This window comes from Panthera pardus, unplaced genomic scaffold (genome assembly GCF_024362965.1).
Source record: "Panthera pardus isolate Hobbes unplaced genomic scaffold, ASM2436296v1 HiC_scaffold_22, whole genome shotgun sequence".
Lineage (NCBI taxonomy): Eukaryota > Metazoa > Chordata > Mammalia > Carnivora > Felidae > Panthera > Panthera pardus.
Window position 1 is genome coordinate 7,476,418 of NW_026526788.1, and position 18,993 is coordinate 7,495,410.

At 46.0% G+C, this 18,993-nt stretch overlaps 1 protein-coding gene across 3 annotated transcripts in view; it reads left to right on the forward strand.

The window, feature by feature from the left end:
* MTR (5-methyltetrahydrofolate-homocysteine methyltransferase) overlaps positions 1–18,993 on the forward strand; it is a 137,128-nt gene that overhangs the window by 62,895 nt on the left and 55,240 nt on the right. For all 3 annotated transcript variants that reach the window (XM_019418899.2, XM_019418900.2, XM_019418901.2), the window contains exons 17-22: positions 873–989; positions 1,269–1,409; positions 7,124–7,213; positions 8,272–8,424; positions 10,420–10,527; positions 11,608–11,708. In XM_019418899.2, the coding sequence (XP_019274444.2) occupies positions 873–989; positions 1,269–1,409; positions 7,124–7,213; positions 8,272–8,424; positions 10,420–10,527; positions 11,608–11,708 (710 nt within the window). The remainder of the gene's footprint in view (positions 1–872; positions 990–1,268; positions 1,410–7,123; positions 7,214–8,271; positions 8,425–10,419; positions 10,528–11,607; positions 11,709–18,993) is intronic.

Below are 18,993 nucleotides of genomic sequence, written 5' to 3' on the forward strand. Positions count from 1 at the left end.
AAATAGAATCTTAAGATTTGTATGTCTCTTTTCCTTACCCAGACTTACTTAAAAGATTCATCTATGTTGTCATTATACTTTGTTCATTTTTATTGATGTATAATATCGTATTGTGTAACTGTTCCACAATCAACTGTTCTGCTGTTGATAGACATTTGGTTTGTTTCCAGTTTTTGGACCATATAAGCAGTGCTGCTGTGAACATTCTTGTACGTGTAACTTGGGTGCACGTGCATGAGTTTCTTTATAGCATACACCCAGAAGTGGGGTGCTTGGGTCACAGCAGTAGATAAGGTGAGCTGTCTCCCTAAGTGCTTGAGCTGGTGTGTACTTTGACCAACGTAAGGAGGGGTTCCTATTGTTCCACATGCATGCTCATGCTTGATATTGTCATCACGTGTGCTGGGAGCCTCAGTTTCACGTTGTGGTATAATCAGCCAAGTTTATGGTGAACTAGGGAGTTGGTTGATTTAGGCTACAGAAGCCTTCGAGTGAATGACCGACTACTCTGTCTCTCTCTGTGTTTTCCATCTCTGATTCTTTCTTTTCTCTGTGATTTATTTGGCAAGTATTTTATGGCACACTCACCATGTACTGTGGCCCCGTCCGGCTCCCTGTAGAGATGAAGTGGATACAGCAGAATCTTTTATCTTCCCATAGGGGATTAGAGCGTAGGAGGAAAGACCGTCTATGAAAGAGCTCCCGCGACGTCGTGGTAGGGCAAGTTGAGTCTGCGTCTGGCTCCAAGAAGCCCTGAATTACTTCGAACTTCACGTTTTTTACTTTCCGCTCTTGTATATGTAGCTTGAGGAATGTGATTGCTACTTTTGGCAAAATAGGGTAATCTGTTCACCTTTAAAATTTTTTGCTAGGAAACATTACCTGGAGCCAGAGTAAGTGGAGGTCTCTCCAACTTGTCCTTCTCCTTCCGCGGAATGGAAGCCATTCGAGAAGCAATGCATGGGGTTTTCCTTTACCATGCCATCAAGGTACAGTACAACACCTGTTTGCACTTGGAGCCAGTTTTTAATCGGGACAGGGGTTTGCAGATGTGGGGACAGACTCACGCAGCTGGTCTGCTGCAGCTTCTGTGGCTAACGTTTTATCTGTGCTTTATGCATCGTCAGTGGCTGCTTTCATGGTACAGTAGCAGAGCTGAGTAGTTGTGACGGACACCGTGGTCTCAAATACTTTCTACAGAAAACGTTTGCTGACCTCTGAATTTCCGTGGAAATTCTCATTTTTTTTTTTCTTTGTATTGCCCTTAGTTTGGTATGGACATGGGGATAGTGAATGCCGGAAGCCTCCCTGTCTATGATGATATCCATAAGGAGCTCCTCCAGCTCTGTGAAGATCTCATCTGGAATAAAGACCCCGAGGCCACTGAGAAGCTCTTACGCTATGCGCAGGTAGAGAGAAAAGTGTTCTGACAGATGGCTTTTCCTGTCTGAACTCGTCACTCAGGTTCATTAGACCATCGTAGACTAGAAGCAAGTGTCTAATCCAGTCTTTGGATCACTTAATTTCTACAGAGAGTTCCAGAGAAGGTGTCTTAGTTAAGGGTAAGGAAGCAGAAGCAGGCCATACCCAGCCTGCTTCAGTGTTCTGAATTTAGGCTTCTGTACATTTATTTTAAAACATGCAATTAGGGGCACATGGGTGGCTCAGTCAGTTGAGTGCCCGGCTCTTTCTGCTCAGGTCATGATCCCAGGGTCGTGGGATCGAGCCCTGCATCAGACTCTGCACTGAGCTTGGATTGTGCTTGAGCTTCTCTCTCTCTCTCTCTCTCTCTCTCTCTCCCTCCCTCCCTCTCTTTCTTTTTCACTCTCTCTCTGTCCCTCTCCTATTTGTGCTCTGTCTCTAAAAAAATTTTTTTTTAATTTTTTTTAAATGGTGTATTTGTAAAAAAAGTAAATAAAAGGTAAAATTAGTTTTTTCTCATACCAAAGTCACACATGTTAATTCTAGAAAATTTACAAAATACAGATGAACGAAGAAAATAAAAATCAGAATCCTACTATCCAAAGTTAACCACTGTTGAGATTTTCTTATAACTTTCTAGTCACGTTTCCATTTTATGAGATATTTTTCTTCCTTGTAATTTAAATTAGCTATTTTGGATTTTCCTGTGCGGCTGTGTTATTTCTGGGTTCCCACTGTGGCGTGTTTATGTCTGTGTGCCTGTTGATCCTAGGGTCTGGTCCACCTGTGGCAGCGTTCTGCATTTGAGGACTTGTGGTCTGTTCACCTCTGATCTATAGACATGAGAATGATTACAGTGAGTCTGAAAATCGGTTCCTTGTTTCCCCTTATTATGTGTCAGGCAGTCCTGGGTACATTAAGTATGTATCATGGGTGTGGCTTCCTACTGTTCTGTCTAAATAAGATGAGATCTTTACCTCAAAAAAACTTTCTCATTTATTTCTGAAAGTGAAGGCAAAGGAGGACGTTATTGTCACGTTGTGAAGGCGGTAGAGTGCTCTCGTGGATGTTGTCTCCCTCGTTAACGTTTTCCGTGTTAAAATCTGAATTTAACTCTGGCAGAGATGCTCACTTTCCGCTTCCGTCGAAGAGTGAGTACTAGAGAGCTCTGGAGGAAGGCTAGGAAGGTTCAGGGTTAACTGCCTCCTTGTCAGCTTACAGGTGACAAGACTTAAGTTTCTGAAATTGCTGTGGGCTCAGTGAAGCTCACGGAGTTCAGACTGTGTGCCAGTGAGCACAGGCTCCTCCTTCCCGTTCCTTAAACACATTTCCGATTTCTCTTGTGGGCCAAGGCCAGGATGGATCCGGTCTTGATTACCGCAAATATAATCAAGTTGTGCTTCTCACCTCATTGCATACGAAACAGTCTCTAGATCTCTCCCACCCCCCCTTTCCAGAACTGTTTCTGCTCATCTAGACAGAGTGCTTAGCCCTTGAATAGTCTTCAGACATCAAGAACCTGAGTGTGGAACGCTATTCAATTTTCTCCCGAGCCTGTCTTCCACTGAGTGGGGAGACCTGTCCGTTAGTAACTCGGGGTTCCAGTGAAGCCAAAAGGGCATCCGAGTTTCTATAACTATGAAGTTGTACCAGAGTGTTCTTACCCACACAGTGATGTGCTGTTTCAGTTTTTCCTCCACTGTCCAGATGAGCCAGCTCTCACGGAAGAAAGGTGGGAATCCTTGTGTGTAAGGCTGTTCTCATTTAAGGTTTTGTTGACTTTGTAGGTGATGTCAGTCCTTCTTTTCCATCTGTGTTTTAGAGTTTGCTTACAGATTTTTGTTTCTGTGTATCCTGCTGAGCTGTGAAGAGGTTTTGCCCCTGGGGCACAGCCAAACTGAGGGAGATCTTAACAGCAATTGCAAGAGCTTAACAATCCATCTTATAAGAAATTTCCTCCCTCTTAATGTAGCCACAAGGACTTACTACAAGCCATTGACCCGTCTGTCGAGTAGGCTGTCTACCTTCAAGGTGACTTCTGTTACCATTAAGGGAATTAATAACCAAAACAGGTATACTTTAATAAGTCCCACGAGTTGCCAGCTCTGTAGCGATTTCTCAGGATGTACCAAGTGCAAATGGAGCATAAAAAGCAGTGATATTAAGGGGCAAGTAAAGGTTGAAGATTTTTTTTCTTTGTAAGAAAATGATTATCTCTTCTTGTTATTAAACGATGCAGTCTGCACCCAAGTCCCTGTGTGATACCTTGTTGAACAGGTGGAAAGCATCTTCTGTCTGATCTCGCTAAGCTCTCTAATCCCACTTTGGGGGAGTTAATGGGTTTGTTGAAAAATAATTCTTTTAATCGGGTGCAGACTGACCTGTGATGAATAAATTATTGTTGGTAACGACATCTGGAGATGGCATGGTACCATGTGATCTTTGAGCAGTTTCCTTACCAAGCAGTACCCTAATGGAGGTCATGAGCCCTTTGGGCTGGAAGGATCTCTGTTCTGAACACAGTCGTTCCTGAACGACCTTGGATTGTGAGACTGTTCTTGATACTTTTCTGTGAAAAAGGTTATCTGATCCTTCATCTAGCCTTCATCTTCCTCATTGCCATTGGAGGTCGCCTTCTTCTCTGTCTTCCTCTGGAGCAGTTTACTCCCCTTGATTCCAGAAACGAAGCAGCAATCACCGTGAGGACCCCGTGACACAGAAGCTTCCCTAGAGCAGTAGATATGGATACAAGGAGCAGCCAGATGGACATGACAGTTGATTGGTCGCTTTACTTGGTAGCTTTGTATTTGCTGAGCTTCCACAGTGGGTCTTGTGTGTGTTTCACCCGTGAGGCATTCTGTGTTTCGCTCGTGGCGAACATCCTGTTGAGCAACTAGTTGGAGAGCAAGGTGGACTCCGCGTGCCATGTTGTGCTTGTGAAATAGCCGCCCTCCGGTGTCCCTCTTGCTCGAAGCACTGATTTTCTGCAGCACGTTCATTGGGTGGGGTGGTTTTCATTCGCTGCAGCCGCCAACACTTTGGTGAAATCCTCACTGGCCTTCCCTGTGTCCTCGTTGGCCGCTGTTTGTAATCACGTTCCGTCTGGACCCCTCCCCACCACGTAAGTGCTGCACAGCGTGGCGTTTCTGTGGACACACCAGGTCCTTGTTCCAAGAGTGTTTGCAACACTGCCCTGTTTTCACTCCTCCAAGTCCACCCCGCAGGCAGGCATTGTCTGATGGCTCATAGAGCAAATGGGGTGTTCTGTGTCAGGTGACATGAATGTGAGTTTTAGCAGGGCTTTTTCTTTTCTCGTTCTGTTTCTTTCTGCAGTGCCACACAGCTCTGGTTTTGTGGGCTTTGCCATCGTCGTGGCTGGACAGTGTGACTGCGTATGCCTCTGCCACATTTTCTGGATCTGTCTGTCCACCAGCGGACATTTAGTTTGCTTCCGTGTCTCGACTCCCGTGACTCATGCTGCAAACTATTCTTTTTAAATCGCCATCTGTAGTTTTTCCGATAGGTGAGGAGACCCTTGTGCCATCGTTACTGCAGTGAGCACCCCAACCCTGCGGTTCTGGGGTTCTCCCAGGTCCTTCCATCTCTGCTTACACGTGGTCTGTCGCTTAATGTCTTTGTGTTTGTCTTCTTCCTTCCTGTTACCGGCGTTGTAGTCCAGGCCTTTATCCCGGACTGTTAAAACCTCCCCCTTCTGGGCTTCTCTTAAAAATACTGCTTCGTAAAAAAAAAAAAGAAAATACTGCTTCGTTATTCTGCAGCTTCGGAACTTTGAATTTTGTCCTGCGCCCCCACCCCTTGCCCCCGCCCCACAGTTGCCTGTGAGGTTAAATCCAGGCTCCATCACATGGATTTCTGGTGCTCCGTGACTTGGCCTCTACTGTCCTGTAAACCACCGCTGCAGAAAATCTGGTTTTGTTCAGCATTAAACCACTCAGCCAGTATTTACTGAACTCTTGTTCTGTGCTGTGTGCCTCACTGAGCCTGGAGGATCCAAGTAGTAAGAGAGATGTGCTCTGCGGTTGAGTGAGACGCACAGAAAGGCACAGCACAGGTGTAATCCAGCGCGGTGAGCGCGGGACGCCGTGAGAACGCACAGGAGGGACACTGAACCTGAAGGCGCACAGGTGGTCGGGGAAAGCCTCCCGGAGCCGAGGGTCAGGGGAGGCCTGGAAGCTAGAGAGGAGCGAGCCGGCGGGCGAGGATTTGGTGTTGGAGTGCGGTGCTGGTGGTCCCCCGGGGAGGGGCATTTGCATGTAGCGGGTGGGGGGCTGGCCCATAGGTGGGTGCTGAGTGAATGCGTGTCAGGTGAATGACTGTGAAGGCCCAGGGGCAAGGGAGATGATGGGGAGTGTGAGGAGCTGCAGCGTTTGGGTAGCTGGGCTCGCTGGGCCGCTGGGCCGGCGGGGCAGAAGACGCAGCCCATGCGGTCAGGGGGAGAAAGCCAGATTGGCGCGTGGCACGGCCCGGAGCGGAGCCGTGGCCAGAGGTCCTTGGCCTAGAAAAGGAATATATCCCTGGAAGAATACGACACCTACGGTGAATTTTTTCACGGGGGTGGGGGGGAGGTGGGGAGCGGGGAGGGGTGCTTCGTGATTTGCATTTTGGACAGGCCCCTCTGGTTCCAGTGCAGAAGGTGCACTGGGGTCGGGGCGGCTGTGGGCTGCAGAGACCAGCTCACGGCTCGGACCTTGGAAGCACGGCGGGGAGAAATTAAAAAAAAAATTTTTTTTAATTATTATTTCTGAGACAGAGCATGAGTCGGGGAGGGGCAGAGAGACAGGGAGATCGAGAATCTGAGGCAGGCTCCAGGCTCCGAGCTGTCAGCACAGAGCCCGACGCGCGGCTTGAACTCATGAACCGTGAGATCACGACCCGAGCCGAAGTCGGTCGCTCAACCGACTGAGCCACCCAGGCACCCGGCGGGGAGAAATTTTGAGGGCTCGGTGAGTGACCGAAAGAGAGGAAGGGATGAATGTTCACAAATGTACTTAGATTTTTGGTTTGGGCAAGTGATGCCACCACTTGAGATGGAGAAACAGATAAGGCCATGCAATTCACCTCATGGACCACGGTCATTGCACTTTTTGTCCCTTTGCTGAATCTGTCCGTTTCCTCAAAGTCTCTCTCCCCCCGGGTTTGTGGTGACGACTCATTCCTCGAAACCCTGGGTCTGGTTTGTAGCACGTAGTTGTCTGGATCATACTCATCCAGCCCCTGGCACGTGCTTTCTCTGCTGGCTCCCCTTCCGCCTCCTTACAATGTGGCGGGGTCCTTGAGAGCGTGGCCGTGTCTTGCACCCCTTGGGTGTGCCCGCGTCCTGGGTGCCGTGTGGCTTGGCACATGACGGCCTCTCCGCACGTGTTTGTGGGTAGTGATGCTCCACGTGGAGGCCTTCGGAGGCCCAGCACGTGTGGGAACAGCTTCTCTTTCTGCCTGGCCATACTTCGTTTGAAATTGCTCCCTTAGGAAAGGAGGAACGGGGAGCCTCATTTTACCCTTCCACCACAGGCTTAAATCCTAAAACACCTCTCCTTGTCTCTGTCCTTCCCTCAAACATTAATTGAGATCTTAATTCATGCTGGACATTCAACTAGGCACCAGCAATATAAAAATAGAATAAGCCATAGTTTTCTGCTGTGAGGGCTTGTTGTACCCACTCTCTGTCCTAATTTCAACTCAGACTCATGGCAAAGGAGGGAAGAAAGTCGTCCAGACTGACGAGTGGAGGAATGGCCCCATTGAAGAACGCCTCGAGTATGCCCTTGTGAAGGTGAGCTGTGGGAGCACGGGGTGAGTGAGAACAGGCTGGCTGGTGGAGCCTCGAGGTGGTTGCTGGAGGGGAGATTCCCTAGAACACTCCTGAGCAGTTTGGACACTGTCCCCCCCGCCCACGGAGCACAGTTGGCGGTGTCTAGAGGTAGTTTAGGTCGTCACAGTAGGGAGTGGGAGGTGTTCCTGGCATCCAGTGGCGGGGGATCCCGTAAACCTCCTGTAGTGCACAGGACGGGCCCGCGTGACAGAGAATTATTCAGCCCAGAATGTCCGTACTGCCAAGGTCGGGAAACGCTGTTCTAGACCAAGTTGCCGTCATTTGATCCACGAGCAAGTCCTGGATCTTCTGCTGATAATTTGGACTTCAGACAACATAAGCTCTTGGCTTCGGTGTCCTCACTTGTGGTCCGGAGAACTTGCGAGTTCTCTTTTTGGCTCTCGAATTTAACTTTCAACCTCTTGAAACTTTTTTGAGATGCACATATTTCAGGTTGTGGAATCACTGAGCCACATTTAAGGGACCTTGAACTGGGGACACCGAGGATTAAGGCTTGATCAGTGAAGGCTGGGTGAGTCAGCGGAGGCTTTGTGGGTTTGGACTTCGCCTAAGGGTCCTGCCCACTGTCATTCCTCCCCAGCCCCAGAACTTTACCTTGACAACACACACTGCTTCCACAGGAGGTCGTTAGTAACGCATACTCTGCTAAACGTTCAGGTGGGACACAGTGTATTTTATGATGAATTTGGACTTTACTCACAGTATTCCTTCTTTCACTTCTGCATACTTTTAGGGAGTGCTTACCTTGTATCAGTAAAGCCAGCTGAGCACTTTACATAGGTTATTTCATTTAATTCTCAAAACTAACCGCATGAGGCAGGTACTGTGTGACAGTTTAGGAAACTGAGGCTTGATAAATTGCTGAGATTAGTGAGCCAGGATTTGAACCCGCGTACTCTAATTCCAAACCCTGTACTCGTAAGCATTTCTATGATTCATTCTTTATTGACTGGCCTTAGGCCAATTTTTAATGTGATTTTTATCCTTTTTTTAAATAGGGTATCGAAAAACATATTATTGAGGATACTGAAGAAGCCAGGTTAAACCAGGAAAAATATCCCCGGCCTCTGAATATAATCGAAGGGCCTCTCATGAACGGCATGAAAGTTGTCGGTGACCTTTTTGGAGCTGGAAAAATGTTTCTGCCTCAGGTTGGCAAAAGATGGGGGGTGGTTTTCACAATTGAAAGAAAAAGACTTTGTCTTTGAGTAAATAGTAAGTTCGGGTAGATTTCTCAAGTTTGGAGTTTGACAAGAGCTCGTGGGCGCTGAGATGTGGTCATTCTTTCTGTAAATGTCCTACGAGTGACGTCCGGGAGGTCCGTCTTCAGGGCGATGTGCAGGTTAGAGGTTAGAGGTCATCTGGAAATCCTTTGCTTTGTGAGGAGGAAGTGCCACCACATCTTACTCCCAGCACCTGTGTGCTCTTCCCCCAAATTAAAATAAAACCCCTGCTTCATGTAAAGTTAATAACGTTAGCATTTGATTTGACCAGCCAGTATTCATTTTGAAGGATGCGTTTAGAATAGTGATAAACATTAAATTTTATGTTTCGAGAAAACCAGAACTCTTATTTTGATCTATAGGAGCTACTAACCATATCAGTTAACAAAACATCTGTGGGGCCATCAGGGTCGGGGCTGCGAGGCATACGGAACAAGGCCCTGTTTTGGTTTTTCTAATTACTCTTCCTGTATTTAACTAAATGCCCACTTTCTTTCATAATATTCACCCTTTCTCTAACAGCTTTTTTTGTCGTATGATTAACATACATGAAGTGCATGTTTGTGGAGGAGACGGTGTGAAAAGTGTTCACACGTATACACCAGCCAAACTACCACCACGCACGAGACGAGGAACGATTTGTTTTTCATGACGTTGACTTACTTTTAACTTTGCATTCTTGAGGTGACATTAGACAGACACACTGCAAACATACCTTGAAAAATGGCTTGTATATCCCTCCCCCAGCTTCTTCCCCAAAGGTAAACATTTTTCCTTGACCTGAGTGCAGTTAACAGCGGTGTAATGCTGTTAAAATAAAGACCTTGCTCAGATTTAACCAGATTTTTTTTAATGTTTGTTTATTTTTGAGAGAGAGAGAGGAGGCAGAGCATGAGCTGGGGAGGGGCAGACAAAGAGAGGGAGACACAGAATCCAGAGCAGGCTCCAGGCTCCAGGCTCCAGGCTCCAGGCTCCGGGCTCCGGGCTCCGGGCTCCGGGCTCCGGGCTCCGGGCTCCGGGCTCCGAGCTGTCAGCACAGAGCCCGACTCGGGGCTCCAACCCACCAACCTCGAGATCGTGACCTGAGCTGAAGTCGGATGCTTAACCGGCTGAACCACCCAGCTGCCCCAGATTTCACCAGTTTTCCCACTACTGTTTTCTTTTTATTCCAGGCTCCACACTGCTCTTATCCTGGTCTCTGTGACAGCTCCTCAGTCTTTCCTTATGACCTTGATTTTTGAAGAGTGCAGCAGAGTTTTTACATAGCTGCCACTCAGCTTGGGTTTGTCTGATGTTTGTTCGTTTTTGGCAAGCATAAGGGTGATGCTGTGCCCTTCTCAGTGGATCCTATGAGGAGGCCAAGAATGTTGCTGTGTCTCATTACTGGTTATATTAACCTTGCTCATTTGGCTAATGGTGTCTGCTGGGTTTCTGCTCTGAGGATTCACTTGGAGACGGTGCATCGTACTCCCACCCATGAATAGTAGCATACGTCGATGGATTCTGTAAAAGGCCCCGTTCTTGCTTCAGCAGAAGCCTTAATTATAAGTGAATTGTAGTGCTGGGGAGCAAGACGGGAAGGCTGAGAAGGGGCTCTGGTGAGTGGAAAAGGGCACACAGAACTTGGAGAAGTGGTGGGCGGCCTTCTAGGCTGAGAAACAATAGTGTGCAGAGGGGTTCAGAGGACAGGAATCGCAGCACGGGGGTCCTAGCCTTGTTTTCCTTCTGTGCCTCATTCATTGTCTTTCTCCACGAGGAACTCATTCCTCGTCCTGTCTGCTGTCAAAAGTGGACTCCGGTGTGGCTGACCCGAGGCCAAAGCTTGCGTTCTTCATTTATGCTAAGTTAAGAGGCTACGAGGGGCCAGTAGCAACCATTCAGGGGGTTTGGTAAAAGATGCCAGACTCTGTGTATTTTTCCTAGGTTATAAAGTCAGCTCGAGTCATGAAGAAGGCCGTTGGCCACCTTATTCCTTTCATGGAAAAAGAAAGAGAAGAAAATAAAACGCATGCTGGCATAGAAGAAGAGGAGGCAAGTCATTTGTCCAGGCCGGTGGGCCCTGGGAGGAATTGGCCTCAGAGACGGTTACTGGGTTGGGGTAGGGACCACGGGGCTTGGCTGTGCCTGTCACTGATTGATAAAATAGAGCGGTGATCTCTTTTACCAGATATCAGAATACCCTGGGATTTTCCTGTGAATGTGGCTCTCTGAATTTTTAATATGAGCGTAGTTTTTCAAACCGAGCCCGTGATTTCAAAACAAAACCACTTTGTTTATCTGTTGACCGTTCACAAGGCTCCTACTATGTGCCAGATGCTGTGCTAGACACTGTAGCTGTAGAGATCGGTCCCTCCCCTTGAGGTAACTGAGTCAGGTTTGGCTTTGGAAAACCTCTTCACTGATTTGTCTCTGTATACTGGTAATGTCCTTGGCACTGCTTCCGGATCTAATTTAAATCTTGTTGGCTGTGCCTCCAGAGTCATTCATGAAGCTTTGACCTTGTTCAGCTCCCTGAGAAGCTCAGCCAGCTTTGGCCCGTGGGATTCTGAATCCTTAAATTGGTGTGAGCTTGTGAATGGCTCCGACAGACCTCCCACTTGCCTTGTGTGCCTTTTCCTTTTCTTTTTAAAAATTAACTAATTAATTGAGGAAGGGGTTGCTGGCAGGGCTTAGGACAATGGTATTGAAGAAACAAAAGATAATTAAATGCTGTTGAGATGGTGGTTCAGATTCTGATGAGGCTTCTCCCTCTGTTCCCCGCCTCTCCCTCTCCTGCTCACAATAAATATTTCTCAGACAGTGTTTTTGCAGTTTAAGATCTGTCGTTCAGCTATGGGACCGTGTTGGATTCGAACTTAAACTGTTCTTCGAGGTGATGGAACCCATGCTTGAAGTTCCCTGAGCTCCCCTGCTAGGCAGGCTGCCTTGGAAGTGCTCGGGGGCACAGCTTTGTACTTGCAGAGCATGTGATGTGGGTTCTGGGTCAGTCTCTGAGGTTGTCTTTGTTGTATTAGAGTGCTTTCTGTGGCAACACTTGTCTGCTTCTAGAGATTTAAGTTGATCTGTTCTAAGTGACCACAGCAGTGCTCAGCTGCTTGGTTTGCTCCCCAGGACCCCTACCAGGGCACCATCGTGTTGGCCACCGTGAAAGGGGACGTGCACGACATAGGCAAGAACATAGTTGGCGTTGTCCTTGGCTGCAATAATTTCAGGTGAGTCAAGACCCACCTCTCTCATCCCCTTTCTTATTCAAAATTTAAAGCATTTGCAGCAGTGATTCTGTATTGTTTGGGAGGGGTAGGGTCCAGCCGTGGATGTTGAAGGTTATTTTTAATTTCTGTTTCCTGACTGTGTTTTCGCACTTCCACATTGAACACACCTTTTCAAATGAAATAAATGAGTAACTTTGTCACCTGTTAATCTGGTTGAAAAGGACAAAAGGAACAGTAAAAACTATTCAAGCCGGGTCAGAATAACCAAGAGGCTTCTTGAGAATTGACCTTGGGCCAGAGGCTCTAATTACTAGAACACTGGGCTCCTGCCTGCAGCCAGTGGCCTAGAGCGTGTTCTGTTTTTCTCCTCAGTAAATGATGGCAGTCTCAGAGCGGAGATCTTAGAGCTGAGACTTTGGCTAAATGGGGTTTTATAAGAAGGCTTTGTACAATTCTCTCCTTCCTCTGCTTAGAACAGGACTGTGCATGCCTCTTAGAAATGATGAAGCTAGATTTTGGAATGTACAGAAGTAAAATCTCTTGCTGATGTGTCTCTTTATAGTGGATACATATTCAGCACTAAGTTATTTCCATGTGAGAGCTGATGACCTATATAGTAAGTGTATGTTTTGCTCAGATTTCAACATATTCTTTATGATCCAAAGCCTAGTACAACTAATGCCTTCTCCGGTCCATGTCCAACCACAGTCCCTGTGAGTCATGGACTTCCTTCCAACGTACTGTGTCCTCTCTGAAGAGAGCCAGGCCTGTGGCGCAGCCGTGGCCCCTCACGGGTCTCTCCGGCTGTCCCGTGACAGTTACCCTTCCAGCCCCTCCCTCCTTTCAACTTGGTTAACCATCTCATCTCTGTATTCGAGGCCAATTTAATGCAACCAAGAAGCCCTCAGGAAGGCTGGAGGCAAGGAACGAGAACGGTATCAGGATGACTTTTGCCTCTTTCTTCACAGACATTTCTGTTTTCTGCCCACTCGCTGTCAGAACACTTAGTACCCTCTCCCAGTCTTTCAAATGAGGAATTTTGGGATGTATTTATTCTTTTTTAAAAGGTAAATACATCGGAGGTTGTTGTCATGAGATTTCAACTATAGAGTAAGTATTTGGATAAGGGTTTTCCTTCCTGAAATCTACAAGATATCTCTGCTCTGGTCTCACCTTTTCAAACCTGATGTCGTTGGTTTCTGTTTGCATTCATCATAATTAGTCAGCACTGAATTCAGCTTACAAATGTTTATAGATCGTCTGCTATAGACCACACATTGCACTAGAGACACCAAAATGATTTAGTTGACTTCTCTCAAGAAACTCAAGAAATTTACTGTTTAGGAGGCTAAATAGCCAGGTACCTATACAGTTGTGATCGTGGTCCAGAAACTGTTGAAAAAAAGCAGCTTGTAGGTAAACTTCTTAAAGCAATTCTTGAGATATTATTGTCATGAGTTTATAATTTTTTATTTTCAGAAAATGGGTAAGTAGCCAAAAGAATCACACTAGGAATGTTTTTTCCTCCAGTTAAAGACGTTCTAAGAGGCCGGGGAGAACTGTGGCATTTCTCCAGGGTGCTGCTCCAGCTGAATGTCAGCATCTGTGAAACCTGCTTATTAAACCCGAGGCTTTCCTCCAGCACATCCAGTTCCTCTGTCCTGTGCATTGAAGGGGTGCTTGTCTTTGCTCATAAGTCTAACTGGAGAAACATCTTCTAGTGAAACTGTAATTATCCCTTTTATAAAAACATGAGTGAACGTACAAACCTTTTCTATCACGACAGACGCCCTCTTGGGTCTTGTGCCTCTTAACACGTGGCCCCCTGATCAGTTTCATTTTATGGTGTTAGCTAGTAGGCAAGTGCCCCCCCCCCCCCCCCCGCCATCTACCTTATGTAGTTAAATGTATACTTTTGCTGAGCCTCCAGGTTCTAGGCTGGATCTGGAGTGAACCACGCAGCTAGTGAGTGAGTCTAGCAAACCATCCAGAACCAAATCTTAAGGCAGCTTTCTAGTTCCAGGCTCTTTGTCATCGATGCAGAAAATCTCATAAGGTGGTAAGGATTTTTTTCTTTTTGAAGGAAAAAGAAGTCAAGAGGACTGAAGATGATAGTTCTGTCCAGACAGAGAACATTTTTCTGGGGATGATGCATTAGATTCTGTGATCTAGTAGAACATGTAAATTTGAGAATTTGAATAGACCTAAGGGGATAGATCCACCAAGAGACCACTAATACCTAACATTTGGTTACCACTTCACAAATGAGCTAGTGTTTTTACATCACTGATTTTTCTGTTTTCTGTCTTCTTTTCCTGATGGTTTTCTTTTCCTTTCTTTTCTTTCTTCCTTCCTTCCTTCTTATGGTTTTGATCCTGTGCTGCCCGCTTCAGTTATTGTCTTTCTCATTTTACAGATGAGGAAACTGAGGCTTAGAGAAGTTCAGGAGTTTCTTCATGGTCACACAGCCAGCAAGTGGCAAGCCATACACTCAGGGCTTCTGATTCCAAAAGGGAGGACTCTGCTCTCTCAGTTTATCTTCCACTATTGATTATAAAGTTAAACAACTTTAACTGTAATGTTTAATGTTAACATTCTAGTTAAATTCCTCTTAAGTAATATAAAGTATTTAAAAATGTTTTTTGATCAGATAGTACCTGAAAATGGATTTTAAATATGCTCCTTAATAATTTTTATATAAAAAGAAAATGTGGGAGCACCTGGGTGGCTCATTCGGTTGAGTGTCTGACTCTTGATTTTGGCTCAGGTCATGATCTCACGATTTGTGGGTTCAAGCCCTGCATCGGGCTCTGCGCTGACAGCATGGAGCCTGCTTGGGATTCTGTCTCTCCCTCTCTCTTTGCCCCTCCCTGCTTGTGCTCCCTCTTTCAAAATAAACAAACATTTTAAAAAACACACTGGTAAAGCACAGGTAAACGCACACTGTAAACACAGTTAATGCACATTGTTTGTGTAAGAAAAAGTAGGATATGTCAGCAGAAAATTTAAAATTAGATATCCTATATTTGGGTGCCTGGATCGCTCAGTTGGTTAAGTGTCTAACTTCGGCTCAGGTCATGATCTCATGGTTCCTGACTTTGAGCCTCACGTTGGGCTCTGTGCTAGCTGTGTTAGCACAGGTCAGAGCCTGGAGCCTGCTTTGGATTCTGTGTGTCCCCCCTCCCCCCACCCCACCCCTCCCCTGCTTGTGCACTGTCTCACTCCCGTCTCTCAAAAATAAATAAATATTTAAAAAAATTAAATATAAAATAAAATTAGATATCCTATATCTAGTACTTTAAAAATATGGATCTGGTGAAGAAGATAATAATAACAGAGGCCTGTTTATATTTAACCAGTTGTTGCTAATCTGTCTGAGTAAAAATTAAGCAATATACAGATGGCTATAAATGAAATACTTTCAAACTGAATAATATTAGAGTGTTCAGCTGAGTGAGAAAAATGACTATCTAAGTCAAGGGCAGACTAGTCTAGTCCTATGCTCCACACATGCTCACTAGATAATTATTCAGAGATTTTCAAGCTGATATGTATATATAGGGGTGGGGGGTGTTACACAGTTTTCCTGGTTTATTGAGATGTAATTGACCTAAAACATGGTATAAGTTTAAGGTGTACAACGTATTGGTTTGGTACACTTACATACTGCAGTGTGATTACCACCATAGTGTTAGCCAACAGCACTTTCACTTCATATAGTTACCGTTTCTTTTTTTACGGTGACAGCATTTCATGCACATCCTGGCCAACACTTGTTACCACGCGGCTTTCTGATAACAGCCATTCTAACACGTTTGAGGTGTTTCTCATTTTGGGTTTGATTGGCATTTCCCCGATGATGAGTGATGCTGAGCGTCTTCTGATCTACGTTGTTGGTCCTTCAGATGTCTTCTTTGGAAAAATAGCTATTCGGTTCCTCTGCCCAACTTGTTATATTTGAAAGGGAGACTTTCCAGAATTTGTCTCATTCGTTGTTTTAAAAAAGGAGAAATGGAAACAGACACTGTCAGCACCGCTTAAGCACAGATTGGAGACTTTGGCTGGGGACTGCAGAGTGGTTGGGTGCTTCCATCTAGTGGTAGTGTGTGTGAATTGCAGGATCAGAGACAAATGTCATCTTCAGTTCTCTTCAAGAGACAGCAAATGTGAAGCATTTGATGATGGATGCAGGTGCGTGGCTTTGATTTTCCTTTTTAATTTTTGTAGAGAGTAAAAGGGACTTCTTATCTATTATAATATCGTATGTATTCTCATCTAGTATCGGATGCCTTCGCTAAAGCATCGAGTGCAGCTTACATTTTTTTTTTCTGAATTAAAAGCCCAAAGTAAATGCTTGTGTTTAAAGCCCTCTTATAAACACTTTAGAAAGAGGATTCCTAAAATCAGCATTTTCCCATAACATTAATTTTTTATTCTCTGTAGTCTCTCCTGTGGCATAATATAAGAATGTGGATTAGAAGAGGCCTGTGGACATGGGCACATGGCTCCAATTGAAGAAACCAGGGGAAACCAGGGGGAATGGAGATGTATGTGGGGGAAACAGGAAGTTGCAGTAAAGCAGAGGGACAGTGGAAAGGGATGGCGGGAAGAATGGCCGCAGCCATAGAAGCCCCTCCCCCAATGCTTCAGGTCATTTCCTTCTGCTGAAGTTCCCCAGGGCCAGCTGGTTCATCATTCTGGACCTTTAGTGCCAGTCTCTGTGTAGACTACCCTCTTTTTTCCTTCATTGAGCTAATACCTACTTACTTTTTTCAAGATTCAGCCCACGTATCCCCCCTCCTCGGATGGTTCTAATGGTCATCAGTTTAGGTGACAACACTCCACGAATGTCACACCGTATGCATATTCCGAACCTGCCAATACTTTCTCAGCCCAGATGTGTGGGGAACATCCCTTTTCCCTTGAGGGTGGGGCTGGGGGTGGCCTCTGTCTGGGCTTGCTTGTCCCTGATGGTGAGCAACCACCTCCATGCATCTCAGAGCTGTAAGTATTACTCTCTGTGCCTGGAAGGTCAGGAAGTACGCCCCCGCTGAATGATTTGTTTGACTGTTTCCCAGTATTCTTAAGACAGGCTAATAAACTGGAAGTTGAACTTGTGTCCCAGTCGCCTAGCCCACTGTTTTCAGAACCCTTCTTTCCTCACTCGTCATGGGTTTTCTCTCTTTTGCTGATTTTTTCTTCTCTGTGCGACCCCCAAATAGGGGAGTGCTCCAGGGCTCAGGCTTTGGACCTCTTCTCTGTCCTGCCACCCACAGTGGTGCTTCTCAGACTGTCATGTGCCTTCCCCTCCCCTGGGGGTCTTGTTAAAAGACCCGATGAAAGTAGGTCTGGACCCAAGGCTCTGAGTTTCCAGGGGGCACATCCAGGCCAACAAGGCCCGGGACGGCCTTATCTCATCCAGTCTCGTGACTTTCTAACACCTTGGTGCCAGGTGCCAGGTTCTGTCTCCAGCATGGACCCCTCACCAGAACTCCAGACTTACGTATCCAGTCGGCTACCTGAGAGCTCCATTTGGATATCTAAAGAAATCTCAAACCCGGTATTTTGAAAATTGCACTAGTTGCCCCCCTTAAGATGCCCTCTCTGACCTCTGTGCCTACAGTTTCCCCCTTTCCGCATTTCTGTCCAGCCACAAGGTCTCCTCAATGTCCTCAAACAAAGCAAGCATGTGTAAGATGTTCCCGAAGGACACACTGCTTAAAACAAGAAAAAGAAATGAGAGCAAGTTGATTCTCGCCATCAGACTGATGATTTGTAATTGAATTTTGAAAATACCATATGACGTTGAACACAGCTTTGAAATGTATGCCGTCTTGTCTCGATTTAAAAAGCAATACGCTATTGTACTCAATTTTGTATGCAACAGTCTATATTTAGTCCTAGTTTAACAAAAGGTGTAGTCACCAGCCTTTCCTAATTTGCTAAAAACAAAAACGTGGCGTCATCTCACTGTTGTCAGGACCTGCCGTCCCACATCAGTAAAACGCACAGCGTTTACTTTCTGCTGGGTTAGTGCCGACAAAGCTGAGCGTAGTTATCGTTGATTTGAAATTGTCTTGCTTTTTACTGGGGATTCATATGGGCCAGTTTTTTCTTTTCTTTTCTTTTCAAGTAATAATGGGAGCAAGCTAGAAAGTGAGTATAAAAAGATACATAGCGAGAAGCAAGACTCCTTCCTGTCAGGCATCCCCTCTGACCAGATGATGGTGTGTCCAGTAGTAGTTCGTTGATTTCCTTTTTTTTAAAATTACTTTGCCTGTTTTATTTAAAAAAAATTTTTTTTAAATGTTTGTTTATTTTTGAGGGAGACAGAGTGCAAGCAAGGGAGGGGCAGAGAGAGAGGGTGACACAGGATCTGAAGCAGGCTCCAGGCTCTGAGCTGTCGGCACAGAGCCCGACACGGGGCTCGAACTCACAAACTGTGAGATCATGACCTGAGCTGAAGTCAGATGCTTAACCAACTGAGCCATCCAGGTGCCCCCAATTATTTTGCCTATTTTAATTGTTGACATTATGAAAGAGGTGAAAATCATGCTGTGAAATGCATACTCATGATGAAATTAAATTGTAAAAATGACCACCATGATGGGTGCTTTCTTAATCTCGAATAGAGGAGTCGTACATGGAATGTTGTCCAGGGTGGGAATCCTCTTGAGTTCAGAAAGCGCCTCCTCTATCAGTTGGAGCCCCTCCAGTCTTACTGTGTTCCCACAAAGCGGGCCCCTGCACTTCTGCTCCGTGCCCGCCCTCCATCTTGGATGTGGCCCTCAAGCCCTCGGGTCAGCTTTTCCTTTGAGTCTCTTACCCTGTCTCCCTCAGTGATTTGCTCCCTGGTTCTGTCTCCCTCTCCCGTGACTCAGTAACCAGATTCTCATATTGTCCGCTTTCCGTGAGCAGGAACCGACCTTCCTGATGATCCTTCACATTGGCTTCCAGCTAGTCTCTCCTGTTCAGTAGGTGTTTACTGAGTGAACTTGCCCAACGTTTTTATTGGCCTCAGTGGCCAAGAGAATGGGTTATGGTGTCAGATCGTGGTTCTTGTCCCAAATCTACTGCTAATTAGTTGTGTGGACAAAGTTGCTTAATGTCTCTGGGCCCTTCTTCAGTAAAATGGAGCCCATGGTGGTACTTGCATCCTGGAGCCGCTTTGAAGGTAAAATGGGATTGATTGTGCAAAAAGCTCAGCGTGGGGGAGACGGCCCACGTGTCCACTGACAGGCGAGTGAATAGGCAGAACGTGTGTGTCCGTTGTGCTAAGTGCAAT